General features: G+C 35.9%; 1 protein-coding gene across 2 annotated transcripts; it reads left to right on the forward strand.

Moving 5' to 3' along the window:
- Nucleotides 1-186: 186 nt before the first annotated feature.
- LOC135470400 (sodium-dependent lysophosphatidylcholine symporter 1-like) lies at nucleotides 187-19,142 on the forward strand. Of its 2 annotated transcripts, XM_064749319.1 has the most exons (14): nucleotides 187-240; nucleotides 1,294-1,428; nucleotides 2,376-2,497; nucleotides 3,334-3,460; nucleotides 3,919-3,997; nucleotides 4,919-5,046; nucleotides 6,711-6,801; nucleotides 8,107-8,219; nucleotides 8,973-9,056; nucleotides 11,060-11,143; nucleotides 11,891-12,003; nucleotides 14,681-14,818; nucleotides 16,180-16,356; nucleotides 17,436-19,142. In XM_064749319.1, exons 1-14 carry the CDS (start codon nucleotides 199-201, stop codon nucleotides 17,554-17,556), a joined length of 1,554 nt encoding a protein of 517 aa, XP_064605389.1. In that variant the 5' UTR covers nucleotides 187-198; the 3' UTR covers nucleotides 17,557-19,142. The 2 variants fall into 2 exon arrangements, with proteins under 2 accessions (XP_064605389.1, XP_064605390.1); XM_064749320.1 differs by lacking the exon at nucleotides 14,681-14,818.
- Nucleotides 19,143-19,672: the final 530 nt, after the last annotated feature.

Here is a 19,672-nt window from a genome sequence, read left to right on the forward strand (position 1 = left end):
ACTCACGTAAACAAGAGCTTTAGTATACAAACATATAGGCCTAACCTAACATATAGTCATGATGTGACTGTGTCTTTCGTTTTAATACGCTAGCTCAAAACATTAAGAGATCTACGGTAGATATATGTCGTGAAAAGGAAAGCAGCTGTTTTCATCGTTCCACTTTTTGGTCATCGCACGTGACGAGAGAAATGAACGATGAAGAACGATGACAGTCTACGGGAAAAACTCATTGTCAAGGTTGGTGTCAGCTGATGTTTGTCTCGGTTTTAATTTCGAGAAATATAGATTTTTAATTTTATTCGGTTTCGTTGTGTATTTGTTACAAGGTAATAACACTGCAGCGCAAGATTTGTCATTCTGCTTAACACTGCATGTAGGCCGATATATATAACAAGACTGGATTCATTAAAAAAAAATGACATATCTTGAAAACAATAAAGAAATCCATTGTGTGAAGACTTGCGCATGAATTTTGAAACCTTATACAGTGTAGTACGTGTATATGGTAGCTCACGTAGGCTGTAGTTCCTATCTATATATCGTCCAGCTATAACCCAATAGTACGCCAAATATGTACATGTATATCCTTTACCGGTAGGCCTATATAGGCCTACTGGTATGTTAAATGTTGTATGAGGAAGTTAATCCAGAGCTAGATAAGGTCTGAGCTGCTACCCTGTCGCCAAGGTCAAATCTGTCCAAAAAAAAAAAAAAAATGTCAACAATCGCAAATCCACTGCACAGACCAAATGTATGTGATAGTAACTGTACTATAACCTCCTTCACAGGCCAAATTCAGCCGTCTCACACGCCAAACCTGTCTGTATCTGGCCACATCATCCTCACTGTCTAAATCACCCTAACTGATTTAATCATCCTCACTGATTAAATCAAATACAGAGAAATCTGTAAAATACAATATGTACACCACAAAACATACAGAAAATAATGCTCACAACATGATAGTTTCAAAAATAGTGCTGACCGGGTTGTGAAATGTTCTTGACTACCGCATAAAACACCAATCAAATAAATAAATAAATAAACATACAAAAATACATACAAACCAATGTATACCACATAATACCACTGGTTGACCAGTCAATTTAGAATTTCTGGTAACTTTTCATAACATTTGTGTAACATGTGTGAGCACGTATTTTATATTGTCGAATAGGGAAAATCAGTGGCAGTTTTGAGATGATACCTGTTGCCATTTCATTGGAACACCCAGACCAGATTTCAGACTGGCAGATTTCAGTATGTTTGAATCAGTTTTTTTGTTTATAGGAGAACAGAGGGTCATTTTCCCAGCCTTTACCGGTGTGGAGGAAGGTGTGTTTTGCGGTGGGAGGAGCACCTTACCAAATCACTAACACTGTCATCAACTTCTTCATCAACATCTTCCTGCTGGAAGTAGCTCAGGTACAGACCTTGGACACCGTCAGTTAAAAAAAAAACATAGTCTGAATAGAATCCAAAAGTAATGTGCTCATTATGACTGTTCAACACATTTGTCTGTTTTGCAGGTTACAAAGATTCTTGAAGAGTCTTTGCTTCATTATCATGAAGAACATAGTGTGACAACTCAAAATAAAATAAAGGTTTACAATAACAGAATACTCTTTTTATCTCAACATATAAGAAGTACTTTTTTGACTTGAAGTACATAATTATTTGCTTTGTAAATCAGTTTATTAAACACAGTGGGCCCCAGGGGCTGATTCACGAAACCGTTTCTGACTTAAGTCAAATTTTGAAATACGATCTTAGATCTTATTTTTGGGCTGCAGAAATTGAAATTTTGTCCTCCTCATCAATGTTATCTAAAGGCGAATGTGTTCAAATTTCAACTTCCAGTATCAAAAACTAAGCATCATTAAGAGTTGTTAAATTTTGACCTGAGCCAGAAACAGCTGTATATGGCATTGGCCCCTGGATCATGAAGCTGTCTTTAGTGGACTTAAGTTAGACTTTGTCTTAACTTGAAAACTGTTTACTGTCCTCAAATTGTGACTCAAACTAAGGATTTTTATTTTAATACTAAGAGTTGTCTTAGACCTTCATGACAAAAATGAAAATTAGCGTTTACACGTATGTTAGGACTTGAGCAAGATCTCTGGTAGATGAATGAATGAAGGAATGATTATGGTTTAACGCCACATTGGCAATATTTCAGCCATATTGTGGCGAGGTAGATGAATGGCAGGAATCCACCTAAAGTAATTTAAGCTGTTACTTATATTGTTCATTCATTCATGCAATGACCTTTTACGTCAAAACTGATAGTGTATTACTAAGACATTGCGAGAAAACACTAGTCAATCCAGCTAGGACCTGAGTGAAATCCTTACCTTTCTGTGTTGTGACAGATCCGCCCACTTTATGTGTCAATCATTGTGTTCGTGGGGAAGGTGTGGGATGCTATAACAGACCCTGTGTGTGGTTATTTTGTGAATCGCACGGACAGCAGACTGGGTAAACTACGACCATGGTTGGTATACAGACTGGATCAGCATGGGAGAAACCATCATAGATGGATAACTTGAATGTATTCTTGAGACAGTGCAAATGTACTAAGTCGAAAATACTTAGTTTTGACAAGATTATATTGCACAAATTTTATGAAAATTTCCAGAAATATCTTTTTGTGGCTCAGTTCAGCAGGAAAGGCTTGCCAGGATATAATTTGATTAAAATGAAAGGGCTTTTGTGACCCACTCTAGAAAGGAATCTGAATGGCTGATTGTGAGGTAATGAATGGGAGGGTATGGGCCGCTGTAGTCCTTGGCTAGGCCAGTAAGTCTGCCTGTTTGATTCTGGCTCATCATTGTTACGAATGCAGCCCCATGTGAGCAAGTTTGTCAGCTACATGTCAAGGTGCCTCCACATATAAATACCACTGGCCTTATATAAACTGCATTTACCTTAAAACTGAGAATTGTCCTGAAAAAGAGCATTTTTAGTGGCAAAATAAAGGTCATGAAGATGTACATTTTTAGAGATAAATAACACTCATGTCATTGTACTTTCCTTAAGAAAAAAAATCAGATCACCTTTCTAAGATCGGAGATCAGGCAGAATGAGTTCTATAATCATGAACAAAATTTTAGGTTAAATACAGAAGTTTTGAACGTGACATTAAACACTAAATAAATAAATATGCATGAATGGAGATACTGGCATTAGCCATATTATCTGAAATCAGTGTCTGTCCTTACAAAGATTCTAGTTCCAGCAGCCCTAAGTAAAATGCTGCATTTATGCATGTGTGTTTAGGGTTGGGATTTGGTGTGCTACAAATTTGCTGAGACTTTTTATTTTGTCCAGGATTTTATTCTCCACTCCATTTGCCTGTACTGCCTACTTTTTCCTGTGGTATGTACCCGACATATCAGAAGAGGGCAAGCTTGGTTACTACTTCGTCATGTACTGTCTATTCCAAGGCCTTCTCTCCGTGAGTAGATTTGAACTTGAGTGGCCCATAAAGGCAAACCGTAAAACCTTTCCATTTCCTGAAAAACAGAAAAAATCAATAAGCAGTGTTTGTTTATATTGGACAGAATTTTTAATTGAGTGGTTATGGCTTTTTGTTGATGCTCCTCTGATAAAACTGGCTACCATTGTATAACTGAAATGATCTTGAGCATGGCGTTAAATTTTGCATTTGCTCTAAAATTCACCTGAAAATTAAATTTCTGAGCCAAATGAAGGTCAAAAACTGAAAGAGTAATTTAGGTGCTGAAATTTATAATTTTCCAAGAAGATATTATCCTACCTTTCAAAAAAATCCTCATAACATCTTTCTAAGGTAAGCAGTGTTAGTATAATCTAGCCAGTGGTGAAATTTTGTGTCAAATAATTATACGGTACAAATATAAGAATTTACCTACAGTGTTGTCATTTTTGTTTCAGTGCCTTCATGTGCCATACACATCCTTGACCATGTATATCTGTGATGACCAGAAAGAGAGAGACTCTGTCACAGCTTATCGTGAGTTAATTGACTAAACTGAGGGATGTTTGAAATTTAGTTTTAATCTTTACTTATTTATTCATTTATTTATTTATTCCTTTACATTTCTGATGACATTCACAGTTAAATTTTGGATAGGAATTTTATGGGAATTGCTTTCATTTTTGACATTCCTTTGATGGGTAGACAGATTTCGTCAACCAGGCCAGAGGTTGTCTGTGGCATACTCGGCTAAAAAGGCTCTAGCTTTCCACAACCTGTTCATCAGTCATTACCTACTCTTTGGGTGTGGTGCTGCTCCACAATAGTATGTGGAGAAGGTAACTTTCTACAACCAGTCAAACTATGACACGTATCGACTCACTATTGATAAATCACAGACTGACTACAGGCAAACCACAAACCCACTACAGGCAAACCACAAACTCACTACAGGCAGACCATAGACGCATTACTGGCAAATCACAGACTCATTACAGGCCAACCACAGACTCACAACAGGTAAACCACTGACTCACTACTGGCAAATCACAGACTCACTACAGGCAAACCACAGACTCACTACAGGCAAACCACAGATTTACCACAGCTAAACCACAGACTCACTACAGGCAAACCACAGACTCACTGTAGAGGCAAACAACAAAGTCGCTGTGCAGACAAACCACAGTGTTACTAGAGGCAAACCACAGTGTCCACGACAGGCAGCTATATAATCACAAGAGGCAAACAACCTTGAACAAGTGGAACACTACCATTGTACCTGTGTGCTTTAAAGCTGGGTTAAAACAGTCTTTTTTTTTATATGTAATCCAGGCTATTACCAAACTGTGAAACAAATTTGATCTGCCAATTTGTGATAAAGAGTTCCTGCGATCATTTTGCTGCACCTACTTATTACTGACTTTTTAAAAATTTCCATGTCCATTTACCTGTCAGGTATGCTGTCTGAAGCTGTGGGTGTTTTACTGGCTGTGGTTGTTCAGGGTCAGCTTGTGAACAAATACAGAGTGGCAGGGGAGTGTAGTGCAGAGACAACCATCTCACCTGGCCAGATCAAAGATCAGGTGAGGACTTGGTGCTATAAAAAAGATACAGAATTGATCAGTCCTAATACAGAGTGGCGAGAGAGTGTAATGCAGAGACAACCATCTCACCTGAACAGATTATTGATCAGGTGAGAACCAGGTGTTATAAAACATGATACAGAATTGATCAACCATAAGAGAGAGTGGCAGGAGAGTGTAGTGCAGAGACAACCATCTCACCTGGCCAGACCAAAGACCAGGTGAGGACCAGGTGTTATAAAACATGATACAGAATTGATCAACCCTTATACAGAGTGGCAGGAGAGTGTAGTACAGAGACAACCATCTCACCTGACCAGATCATAGATCAGGTGAGAACCAGGTGTTATAAAACATGATACAGAATTGATCAACCCTTATACAGAGTGGCAGGAGAGTGTAGTATAGAGACAACCATCTCACCTGATCAGATCATAGATCAGGTGAGAACCAGGTGTTATAAAACATGATACAGAATTGATCAACTCTTATACAGAGTGGCAGGAGAGTGTAGTACAGAGACAACCATCTCACCTGACCAGATCATAGGTCAGTTGAGAACCAGGTGCCATATAACATGATACAGAACTGATCAACCCTAATACAGTGTGACAGGAGAGTGTAGTACAGAGACAACCATCTCACCTGACCAGATCATTGATCAGGTGAGAACCAAGTGTTATCTGGGACTAATATAACTGTTATTTATCCCAGGCGTTATATAACATGATACAGAATTGGTCAGTAGTAATGAAGAAATGATCAGTCATAGTGGTGAGATGGTCAACCATAATACAGAACTGACAAGCCATTTTACAGAAATATACAAGCCATACAATACTACAGTAATAGACATTATCAGATGCATAGTACAGACATTATCAGCTGCATAGTACAGACATTATCAGCTGCATAATACAGACATTATCAATCACCTTACAAAAATAACCATAAAAATAAGACAATGGGATTTAAAGTGACCAGTCATGATACAAAATAACCCAAGGATTCATTAAAAATAAAACAATCTTATCAATGTACAGAAACGAATAACCATAACACAGAAATGAATAGCGGTAACATAGAAATGAATAGCAGTCACACAGAAATGAATAGCGGTAACATAGAAATGAATAGCGGTAACATAGAAATGAATAGCAGTCAAACAGAAATGAATAGCGGTAACATAGAAATGAATAGCGGTAACATAGAAATGAATAGCAGTACTACAGAAATGAATAGCGGTAACACAGAAATGAATAGCAGTAATACAGAAATGAATAGCGGTAACACAGAAATGAATAGCAGTAATACAGAAATGAATAGTGGTAACACAGAAATGAATAGCAGTAATACAGAAATGAATAGTGGTAACACAGAAATGAATAGCAGTAATACAGAAATGAATAGTGGTAACACAGAAATGAATAGCAGTAATACAGAAATGAATAGTGGTAACACAGAAATGAATAGCAGTAATACAGAAATGAATAGTGGTAACACAGAAATGAATGATTCTCCCAAATTAATCGACAAAAGTATTCAGAAATAACCAGCCAGTAATCACAACTGATCGACAATAAGTATGATTAATATATTTGTGGCAACCAAATTATACATTATACAAAAGCATGACTTCCTGTTTATTTTTTTTCTGCTGCCAGGAATGGTCCTACATGTATGGTGCCTTTATAGTGATAGGAATCTATGTGATTTGTTCCTGTACAGTATTCTTTGGAGTCAAGGAAAAACAAGGTAAGTCTTGGAAGGATCAGTAGAAATGCATAGGACATCTTCTGTATTACACAGCCATTGCAAAAGTGAAATATTTTTCGCTATTGGCACGGCATAAAATACCAGTCATAAAATAAATAAATATTGTGTATTACAAGCCTGACAGAGAGAACTCATAAGTTCCCTTGACAATGGACCTTGACCTTTGACCCTTGACTGGCTCTGAAGTTTCCAGTTTGCATCTAGATTTCCATGATGTCTGCCATGACTTTAAGTCAGGATGTTTGTCAGGAAGCTGGTGAGATGTTTTAAGGGTTTAACACCTTAATCTTGGTGTTTGTTGTGTGACCCAATACCACTGAACCTTATTTCTCACCTGAGCACTTGAGAGGTTTGACGAGGTGCAAAAGAATGTTTAGCAGTATTGAGTTACACAACAAACACCAAGATGAAGGAGTATCAAGTTACACAACAAACACCAAGACGAAGGAGTTAATTAAAGTCTATTGTACTCTGAAAATGTGGTAAAAATAGCATATTTCTTGCTTGCTACTGTCCTCTTCACCCTGTTAGGCTGAGGGCATGGATTTTAGAGCAATCAACATCAAGTTGAACTTTGGACCCAGATATTCTGAAGAGATATTACAAATGTGTAGTAATGTAAAAGTGTTGTAATAACAGAGTGATATCAATAAACAATGTGGAATTTATTGCACCTATGTTGTAATAACAAAGTGATATCAATGAACTATGTTAAATTTATAGCACCTGTGTTGTAATAACAAAGTGATATCAATAAACGATGCGAAATTTATAGCACCTTTATCACTGAAGGAAATGAGTGTATTTCACCAATATATAAATCATAAAACAAATCTAGCACATAAACAAGCTCTAAGTCCATTTATGCAGAAATAAGCAGGAACGACCTTTTTCTTCGCTGAAGTAAACATACCAGCTGGTATGTTGCGTAACACACTCAGTGTTGCTTGAAAGGTCCTCTCTGTTTGATATGCAAATTTGCACATGGCCCACAACTGACAGTAGAGTAGAATATGGTTCCCCCTGGTGTTTGTGTAGTTTCCTTTAGCCTTAAGCATGAATCTTGCCATGCCTTGGAGAAGTAAAATATTAACAGGGTCAAATGTGTTCTGCTACTTACTGGTTGGCAGGCTGACAAATTGTGTATGTGCCAAGCTACTAATATATCTCCTTGTATTAAATTTTGTTGCACGACATTAAACTTTGTTGCACGACAAAGCACTGACTGACTAACTAACTATGTTTCAGTCCTCTTTAATCACCTCTTGTTTCTTACCTGTACAGGTGTCATCCAAGATGGCCATGAACCTTTTTTCAGGGCTCTGAAGCTTGTCTTTACCCATGGGCCTTATGTTAAACTGGTTGTCATATTCCTCTTCCACTCATTAGCCATTGCGGTAAGTCAAGTGCTGTAAATATTCATGAATATACATGAATGTGCCGCATAACTCAAAAGTTGACTCAAAAGTCATTCTTGACTTTCATGATATGCCCATTTTTCCAGCTCATCGTCATATGACTGAAAGTTTGTGAAATACAACGTTAAACCCCCAGCATACATACATACTTTTTTTTATCAGTGGGAATTTAGATATTACCTACAGTAAGTGATATTACCTACAGTAAGTGATATTACCTAAAGTAAGTAACTTAAAGTTACTGTATTTTGCCTGAAGTTTGGTATGTAAAATGCACTGTCAGAAGCACATAAAGGCCTTAAATTAATACTTTTGAGGCCACCACTTAAGTTTTGTCTGATGAAAGAAATTAGTCAAACTTCTCAAAAAACTCAAATGGCAGAATAAGGAGAATGAATCACTGCGAATCCAGAAAAATATGCCGCCTGAAAAATGCCGAACTTAAGGTGCAATGCAGTACAGTTTGAAATGCAGTATTCTGTGATTTCTGTGAAGGTGTGAAATCCATCAATTCTCGATCAGTCTGCAAATAACTTATTTGGGCTTTAAATCGTCAGTATGCGTAATCTGCAATAGTTCATGAGTCTTACGTGAATGATCAAATTTTACATACATCGCTGTGTTTTATGTGATGGAAATACATGTATACTACACACTAAAATTCAAAACTCATTACATCATCAGTTAGTGTTTTAATATAATGCCTGGATCAGTGTTTCTTGTTGGTTTCAGATTGTCCAGGGTAACTTAGCCCTGTTTGTTACGCACGCTCTCCATCAAGGAGACCAGTTTGCCACGATGATTCTTGTCCTTCTGGTAGGTCATCAGGTCATTCATGGATGTATATTACCTGTTTTATACACGTACTGTAATTCTTCAGCCTTTCTGCATATTTGCAAGATGTTTATTCCAGCATATTCTGAGGGTATTGTTATATGTGGACTGATTATTCTGAGGGTATTGTTATATGTGGACTGATTATTCTGAGGGTATTGTTATATGTAGACTGATTATTCTGAGGGTATTGTTACATGTAGACTGATTATTCTGAGGGTATTGTTATATGTAGACTGATTATTCTGAGGGTATTGTTATACGTGGACTGATTATTCCAAGGGCATTGTTATATGTAGACTGATTATTCCGAGGGTATTGTTATATGTAGACTGTTTATTCTGAGGGTATTGTTATATGTAGACTGATTATTCTGAGGGTATTGTTATATGTAGACTGTTTATTCTGAGGGTATTGTTATATGTAGACTGATTATTCTGAGGGTATTGTTATACGTGGACTGATTATTCCAAGGGCATTGTTATATGTAGACTGATTATTCCGAGGGTATTGTTATATGTAGACTGTTTATTCTGAGGGTATTGTTATATGTAGACTGATTATTCTGAGGGTATTGTTATATGTAGACTGTTTATTCTGAGGGTATTGTTATATGTAGACTGATTATTCTGAGGGTATTGTTATACGTGGACTGATTATTCCGAGGGCATTGTTATATGTGGACTGATTATTCTGAGGGTATTGTTATATGTAGACTGATTATTCTGAGGGTATTGTTATACGTGGACTGATTATTCTGAGGGTATTGTTATATGTAGACTGATTATTCCGAGGGTATTGTTATATGTAGACTGTTTATTCTGAGGGTATTGTTATATGTAGACTGATTGTTCTGAGGGTATTGTTATATGTAGACTGATTATTCTGAGGGTATTGTTATATGTAGACTGATTATTCTGAGGGTATTGTTATATGTAGACTGTTTATTCTGAGGGTATTGTTATATGTAGACTGATTGTTCTGAGGGTATTGTTATATGTGGACTGATTGTTCTGAGGGTATTGTTATATGTGGACTGATTATTCCGAGGGTATTGTTATATGTAGACTGATTATTCTGAGGGTATTGTTATATGTAGACTGTTTATTCTGAGGGTATTGTTATATGTAGACTGATTATTCTGAGGGTATTGTTATACGTGCACTGATTATTCCGAGGGTATTGTTATATGTGGACTGATTATTCTGAGGGTATTGTTATACGTGGACTAATTATTCCGAGGGTATTGTTATATGTAGACTGTTTATTCTGAGGGTATTGTTATATGTAGACTGATTATTCTGAGGGTATTGTTATATGTAGACTGATTATTCTGAGGGTATTGTTATATGTAGACTGATTATTCCGAGGGTATTGTTGTATGTGGACTGATTATTCTGAGGGTATTGTTACATGTAGACTGATTATTCTGAGGGTATTGTTATATGTAGACTGATTATTCTGAGGGTATTGTTATACGTGGACTGATTATTCTGACGGTATTGTTATATGTAGACTGATTATTCTGAGGGTATTGTTATATGTGGACTGATTATTCTGAGGGTATTGTTATATGTGGACTGATTATTCTGAGGGTATTGTTATATGTAGACTGATTATTCTGAGGGTATTGTTATATGTAGACTGATTATTCTGAGGGTATTGTTATATGTAGACTGATTATTCTGAGGGTATTGTTATATGTGGACTGATTATTCTGAGGGTATTGTTATATGTGGACTGATTATTCTGAGGGTATTGTTATACGTGGACTGATTATTCCGAGGGTATTATTACATATAGACTGATAAAACAATGCTTTTTTTAAGCTGGCAAATCAAAGCAGTATAGTTTTGTCTCCAAACTCAAATTAAAAATATGCATAAATCGCAATGAAAGTTGCTCTTTTTTATAGGAAAAGGTTGAGAAATTAGGGTATATCTCATGTGTATGTGTCAGATGTCATGTCTGTTTTCTATTCACAGTTGAGTGCAATAGTTTTCATGCCTGCCTGGCATCTTTTGTTGTTAAAATTTGGCAAAAAGAAAGCCTACGCAGCAGGTCTTATTGTAAGTATCATGTTTAAATATCATCAGTACTGTTTGATATGTGAAATAACAGTGAGTATGGCGTAAAACACTAATCAAGTAAATCAAGTAAATAAATACTGTTTAATCAAAATGATGACATTAATAAGGGGTGCTTATAAAGTGTGCCCTTTTTTATCTTTTGAAGTTAACTAACAAACATAAGTACATGTACATTAATTTGGGGATTATGTGAATCTATATTAGGTTCTTATAAAACAGAAACAGATTTGGAATGGTGAAGAGCTAGTGATACGTACAGAATGCAACAAAAATGAAAATATATTACCCTATTACGTCTAATTTTTGGGACACCTGGTCTGCACATTTTAGTATATATATGTAATTGTAGCAGGAATATTGAGTTTCTTTTTTCTCACATGGTTAAACCATCTAATTACTCATATCTTTACTTTCCTAAAAGGCTGGTAAAGAAATGTAATATTCTACTTTCAACACAACTAATATCTGTCCTATAAATTAGAAGAATTAGGGTAACTACATGTATAATATTCTGTTTTAGTTGATCATTGGGTGAAACATGATTTGATCACATGTATCTGCTAAAACAAAGATCCATGTACAAAAAAGAAAGAAAATAAGAATCATGCGTTTTAGGTATCATTTAAAACCTTAACAGTTGGAAATAAGTGTTGCACATTGCTGCATGTGCATGTATGTGTTGACTGTTTGTGTTGACTGGTTATGTTGACTGGTTGTGTTGTGCAGTTGTTCATCCCAGTGCTGATATCACAGTTGTACGTACAAGGCAGCATCTATGTGTATTACCCTATCCTGGTGGTGGCTGGCGCCTGTGTGGCCGTCGCCCTGCTCTTACCCTGGTATGTGTACAGATTCGATAAACTTTATTAAATTGTATACATTTTTATCTGTAGTCTGTGAGTTTTAAGTTTACTTCATGTGTGGGTACATGTGATTTAAAAGTAGTGGTACACGTATCAGCAGTGTTTGTGCTTTTGTTGATTTTTTTTATGCCCCCTTGGAAAATTTGTCAGTATCCATTATTGGAAATACTTGATAGTCTTCATCATTGAAAATGTTCACTAGTGTTCATCATTGGAAATGATCACTAGTGTCCATCATTGGAAATGATCACTAGTGTTCATCTTTGGAAATGATCACTAGTGTTTATCTTTGGAAATGGTCACTAGTGTCCATCACTGGAAATGATCACTAGTGTTCATTATTGGAAATGATCACTAGTGTTCATCTTTGGAAATGATCACTAGTGTTCATCTTTGGAAATGATCACTAGTGTTCATCATTGGAAATGATCACTAGTGTTCATCATTGGAAATGATAACCAGTGTTCATCATTTGAAATGATCACTAGTGTTCATCTTTGGAAATGATCACTAGTGTCCATCACTGGAAATGATCACTAGTATTCATCATTGGAAATGATCACTAGTGTCCATCTTTGGAAATGATGACTAGTGTCCTTCTTTGGAAATGATGACTAGTGTTCATCTTTGGAAATGATCACTCGTGTCCATCTTTGGAAATGATCACTAGTGTTCATCTTTGGAAATGATAACCAGTGTTCATCATTTGAAATGATCACTAGTGTTCATCTTTGGAAATGATCACCAGTGTCCATCATTTGAAATGATCACTAGTGTTCATTATTGGAAATGATCACTAGTGTCCATCATTGGAAAATGATGACTAGTGTTCATCTTTGGAAATGATCACTAGTATCCATGATTAGAAATGATCACTCGTGTCCATCTTTGGAAATGATCACTAGTATCCATCATTGGAAATGATCACTTGTGTCCATCATTGGAAATGATCACTAGTGTTCATCGTTGGAAATGATAACTAGTGTCCATCGTTAAAAATGATCACTACTGTCCATCATTGGAAATGATCACTAGTGTCCATCGTTAAAAATGATCACTACTGTCCATCATTGGAAATGATAACTAGTGTCCATCACTGGAAATGATCACTAGTGTCCATCGTTAAAAATGATCACCAATGTCTTTCATTGGAAATTTTCACTAGCGTTCATCACTTGAAATGATTACCAATGTCCAAGAATTGGAAATGATCACCAGTGTCCATTATTGGAAATGGTCACTAGCGTTCATCCAGCCTTGCTTTAAGATACTGTGGACAGCCTTGCTTTAAGATACCATGCACATTGTAAAGCCTTGCTTTAAGATACTGTGGACATTGTCCAGCCTTGCTTTACGGTACCATGGACATTGTCCAGCCTTGCTTTAAGATACTGTGGACATTGTCCAGCCTTGCTTTTAGAAACCATGAACAGTTTCCACCCTTGATTGTGAGAACTACAGACAGTCTCCACCCTTGCTTATAGGATGAGTGGACAATGCCCACCCTTGCTTGTAGAAACAATGAACAGTGTCCATGTGTACTCATAGAAAAAATTAACAATGTCAACCGTTGCTTGTAGAAACCATGCATGGACGATGTCCACTCTTTTTGGACAGTGTTTACCCTTGCTTGTGGAAACAGTGGTTATTTATTTATTTATTTATTTGATTGGTGTTTTACACCGTACTCAAGAATATTGTGGAAACAGTGGACAATGTCCACCCTTGCTTGTGGAAACGGTGGACAATGTCCATCCTTGCTTGTGGAAACACTGGACATTGTCCACCTTGTGTGTAAACAGTTAACCAGCCTTGACAGTAGTATACACTGGAGACAAAGTCTTGTTTGTGGATACCAATGACTTGTCCATTTCTCCAGTGAAAACAATGGACTTTGTCCAGCCTTGTCTGTTACAAATACTGTGGATAATGTCCACCCTGTGTTTGTTAACCATTAAACCACATTGTCAAGCTTGTGGAAACAGTGAACATTTTCCAGATTTTCTGTAGAAACTACAGATGTTGCTTCTTTTGGAAACCATGGATATTTAGTTTAATCCAAGTCTCAGTAATCCAATGTAAACCTGTTGTTATCAGAATTTTGTTAAGAAATACTGTATTTGACCAAAATTTTTCTCCAAGATTAAGTTACTCATTTAGTCTGATTCTGACAGTTTTCCTGACCTTAATAGAAAGGTGTTTTTGAAGTTTATTTGGAAAGCAGGATGTTTATATACTACTGGAAACAAATGTAAATTTGAACACCAGAAGTAATTTTGTGACCTCTACTGACCAAAATTTTATAACCTTTATTTTCCTCTATAAATTAACGAATTAGTGGAAAAATTTTAGGGTAAATACACCACACCATATAAAAATATTGTGAAAGCCAGTCACATTTTCCAACATTGTCTCCACAAGTCATGGGCATTGTTTACTGGTAAACGATAACCATGTTTTTCTTTTTAATTGGAACCTAATAGTTAGCATCTGGCCTTCTGTTAAGGAAACCCTGTGACTTTGGCAAGAAGTTGTTCAATTTGGCTACCATACTGGCTACAGTCTTTCAGGGACAAACATTTTGCTCATTCATTAGAAAATGAAGTTATGAAAATTTATTAAACAATAAATTCGTGAGTTTCTTATTTACAAGGTCTATGCTCCCAGACGTCCTAGATGATTTCATGCTGAACACAGGCACGAGGAAAGACGCCATATTTTATTCCTTCTACGTCTTCTGCAACAAATTTGCTGCTGGAATCGGGTTAGGATTCTCACAGATAGCCCTAGAGTAAGTATAGCCACATTAAGTCATCCTTACAAATATGCAGTAGACACTAATTCCTCAACCGTTTCGTATATGAAAAAGCAACTTTCAGTGCAATTTATTGACATTTTTAATTTGATTTTTAAGACATTGGTTGGATTGACCAGTTTCAGGGCTTCACAAAAAGCACAGAATAATACCTATGCTTGTATAATCACTTAATTTGCAAACATTTGAAAAGCTTGAAGAATAACATTAACTGTATGTAAAACAATGAGTCTTCACTATAACCTTGCAGTACATGAGTTCCTACATACATTATAAAATACGCTATTTGTTTAGAAATGATGTCTCTCTCATTTTAGAACACTGTAGGACATGTCCATGCAATTGAAACATTGAGATGTTGTGTAGAACTTTGCAAAAAAGGTTATGAGACTATTCCTCTGAATCATTTAATATGATTTGGGATGTTATATTAACTATAAAGAAATAATCTGCCAGTAGGTTTGATAGATCTCCCAAAAATAGTTACGTTATTGAAAAGAAAGACACGTACATGTAAGCAGCCCTAACGCGTCAGGAAGTAGGGAGGTCACAGTTGAATGTTATAGCATGGTGACAGCAGACAGACTCAGTAATCAGATAATCATAGACTGGTGATAAAACCAAAAGTTTAGATGTAGGATGTTCATTTGTTTGGGGTTTTTTAGTGTCACAGTGTATACAGTGTACAGTGTATAATTGTGTCAGCTTAGTCAGACATGCTTAACGTGCTGCCTCACTGGAACGCAATTTCCTAGAAGCCAGACATGATTCCCCACTCATTCACATTTAACCTGTTTTTCTCAACTCAGGGTAACTGGTGTAGGTGGCCTGAATTTTCCCCGTCATGTACTACAAGTACTGGAGGCATGAAAATTCCAAATTCCCATTGTGACCTTGACAGGGTTTGAACCCAGATCTCAATGCAAATTTACATCCTAATAAATTGGACACCACAATGCAGTCAGGTTAAGGAATCATAGTGCCTAGCTGTGACAAAGTGACGGAATGTGACAGAAAACTTCTGTGACAGATCTGGTATATATCCCTCTGGCAGAAGTGGCACTTTTTAAACCCAGTACCATCGCCCCGCACCAAACCTCAGACTAAACCCTACCCTAAACCCCACCCTAAATCCTACCCCAAGCCACACCCTTTGGTTTTAATCACATCAGGAGGTGTGTCCGATACTCGGTGGTGTGTTGTTTCCTCTTCTGCTGGGTTAATCTTAAAATGATTGTTTCTGTATCAAACAAATGAATAGAATGTTCTGAATTTCTGTTTAAACTTTAAATGTAGTGGAATGGTAATCTCATGCATGACTTCTCAATCTTTCTCAGGATTGGGGGGTACCAGACAGGGGCATGTGTCCAGCCCAACAGCGTGAGCCTAGCACTAAGGATTCTCATGGTTCCAGGTCCTGTTATCTTCATCCTCATTGCTCTCATCTTCCTCTGGAAATATCCCATAACAGAACATCGCAGATTAGAGATTAGACAAGCTATTGAGGATTTAAAGTAAGAATGGTTTTCTGATGTCTTTATTTGTGCATGATTGTTTACGCAATCACCAAAGCTATTCAGATATTTTCACTTATTTAAATTACTTTTTGAAGGTGTTGATAATTTCAAATTCTGCGCTATTTGTATTAACATAAAAAAATGGTAAAACATGTATGTTTAAAATCTTTATGGGACCCTGACCAAAGGTCACCTTTAAGGGTAATGTATGATGTAAAATTGATACAAATTTAATAAAATGGAGGGAGCAGGAACAGAGAGTTTCGTATATACATGATTTAAATTCCCGTATTTCACCTGAAGTGTAGCCTGTAAAAAATGCACTTCCAAAAACACATAAAAGCATGTTAAAATGACAGTTTTGGTGTCAGCTCTTAAGTTTTTCTGATGACAAATTAATCATCAAAAAAAAAGGAAAAAAATCAACTGAAAACTCGTCAAGTGGGACCATAAAGTGAATCAGTCAATCAGAATTAAGTGTCAAAATGTGTCACTTGAAAATAGCTTTAAGTTAAACACATGAAGTAGACTCTGAAAAGCAGCACAGCTGAATATGCTGTCTGAGCCTGGCATAGTAAATCTGTTTTCTTCCATTAATTTGTATAGCTGACAGGTAGGCCAACACCTGTTAAAGACCAGGTAACAAGCTGTGCTATAAAGCCTCTACCCTGCCCTTTTATGTGGCCAATTGAGACTTGACATGCCAGGTGTTGTACTAACTGCACAGCTAGGTTGCTTTGTTCTTCACAAAATATATTACAACCAGCTTCAACTCTGTCTGGTTTGGATGGTGAAAAAAACAAAACACTGTGAGGGGTGGATCCCAACAGCTAGCCAGTCAAGGCCCAACTTGTGTGTAATCACGTGTTTATTTATTTATTATTTTTATTATTTTTTTCTTTACCATTTGAAAATGACTTTAACAAAACAGTGATCTAGCTATATCATCTTTTCTTTGTTCCTTATTTGTCTTATTGGAAAGTGAATAAGCCATTTTTGATCAAATTCTAAATGATCCTCTTATATACAATACAAATGATGTTGCAAAACTTTTTTCTTTTCCCATGATTCACCAGGAGTGATCAAAGCCCAAACCACAATTCAGGGAAGAGACAGAAGACAAATCAATCTAACAGGTCAAAGGAGGTCCTTGCCAGTTTGAGTTACAGAAGTATAGATGACTCAACAGAATTTTGATTTACTGTTAGTATCTATCTATATAAACGTGTTAAAGTTTACTACTAGGTTGAGAACTGATGAACACCATGATTTTATGCTTTAAACTGGTTTATAATGGAATGGTATAAGAAAGTTATCCAAATACATGCAGTTTTCAGTCTACATGTACTGTAATTCTTCAACCTTTTCATGTTTGCAAGGTATTCACGACCGGCTGATAAAATTTTACATTTTGTGAAGCTCTGAAATTGACAAAAAATGTGAATAAGTTGCACTGAAAGCTACACTGTCAAATGAAAAGGTTGAAGAATTCAGGTACTTTTACAATGTTACTTTTGTAACGATTTGCATATACCAAAGCACCAAGTTTAAAATTCACAGACTTTGTTATCCTGTGGCCGGTGTATTTTAACCATATGTGAAATCACATAAGTCAAACAACATTGTACAGTGTTTAACATTTTCTTTGTGTGAGGAAAGAAGTCAAATAAGATCAAAGGCACTATTTTCTTTATTTACTTTTCTACATACTAGTATTTTGCTTATTGTGCAATTTTACGAGATTACAAACATGCATATTCTATATAAACCATATATGGAAGAAATTTTGATGAATGTTCCATGTAGGCCTACATCATTTCATTTGTATAATATTGCTAGCTGTATGTGGGCTATATAGCTTAAAACTGACCAGTTATGGATTCTATTGAAGTACTCATAATGATCGTAGAAATCTCAAATTGTTAAAGCATTGCAATGCATTTAAGATGTAGTTATTTTGTGCCAGTCGTTTACGCAGGGTAACAAAGGACTTCCAAAGGACTCTTTCAATCATTACACAGACAAAAAAATTGAAAGAAAATTGATTTTATTCTGAAATTGATATCATGATTGGCAAAAAACCCATACGTATGTAAATTTGTACTTCGCATATCTAAGATCATTTAAATATGCTGTACAGAAGCTGAGTTTCTATTGCCTTTCCATTATTTCTGTATTACCATAACCACAAAATAGAGGACTCTCCAGTAAATGTCATACATCATAGTAATTTATGTGGTTGTATCCTTCTAGATATTTTCATACAATAAGACACCATGTTTTAAATATTGTTGTTTTTCTATCGGAAGTTTTTATAGTGCAAGATATGCAGTGTAAAAATAATTAATGCTTTCTTTTGAGAAGTATTTATAAATTATAAAATATTTTGTTTTTTGATTCCCAATATCTTAATTGCACGTGTAAAAATATAAATCGATATGCATGTTACATTTCTTTGACATCATCTAATAAAGCCTACAGTGATACTTATGGATTCTTTACATCCCAGAAATTATTGAGGTGAAATGATTCTTGTCAAACACATTGTGCAGTAAAATCTATATGTACGAGTTCAAATATTTTAATCTTTCATGGTTTGTTATTATACTGTTATGTTTTTTTTGTCCAAATGAGCTGGTGTGCAAATTGTTTTCGAACCCTTAATCATTCATTCTACTTTTACAAAGAACCTAAAGAATCTATGGTATATCATTTGTATGCACAAAGTTTTAATATGACCACGCACATACTGAGCTAAAGTTAGGACTTCATATTAAAATTGTTACCAGTGTTTTTTTACTATTATTATTTACATGAATGTATGTATTATATTCCCCATGATTAAGCTTTCATAATTTCTCATTATAATTTACCAGCATTGCAACAGTTGACCATCAAAATAAAAGATACAAAACCATTTATACTTTGCCATTAAAGAAACCACTTGCTTTCTGTGTCCCATTTCTCACTTGTTGAAGTTTTAGAATAAGACTACGTGTAGGCAAAAAAATAAGTGAAAATAGGCCTACTTAACCTTTGCTAAAGGAGAATACCTCATATCAAGAGCAGGGTCCACTTTCACTAAACAACATGAGTCAGATTTCTCATAACTTTCTTTCATAAAAGGTGTTGTCTGTGTCATAGTGAGAATAAGGTGGTGTCCTTTACACGAAAAGTTACAAAAAACTGATTTATAAAGTTTTATGAAAGTGGGCCCACAATAACAACAGGGATGGTGGGTGGGAGAGGTGGGTAAATTTCAGATTAGGAGAGGGTCAAAGGGACTGCTCTATGAAACATGGCTGTGCATTGT

This window comes from Liolophura sinensis, chromosome 7 (assembly GCF_032854445.1).
Source record: "Liolophura sinensis isolate JHLJ2023 chromosome 7, CUHK_Ljap_v2, whole genome shotgun sequence".
Lineage (NCBI taxonomy): Eukaryota > Metazoa > Mollusca > Polyplacophora > Chitonida > Chitonidae > Liolophura > Liolophura sinensis.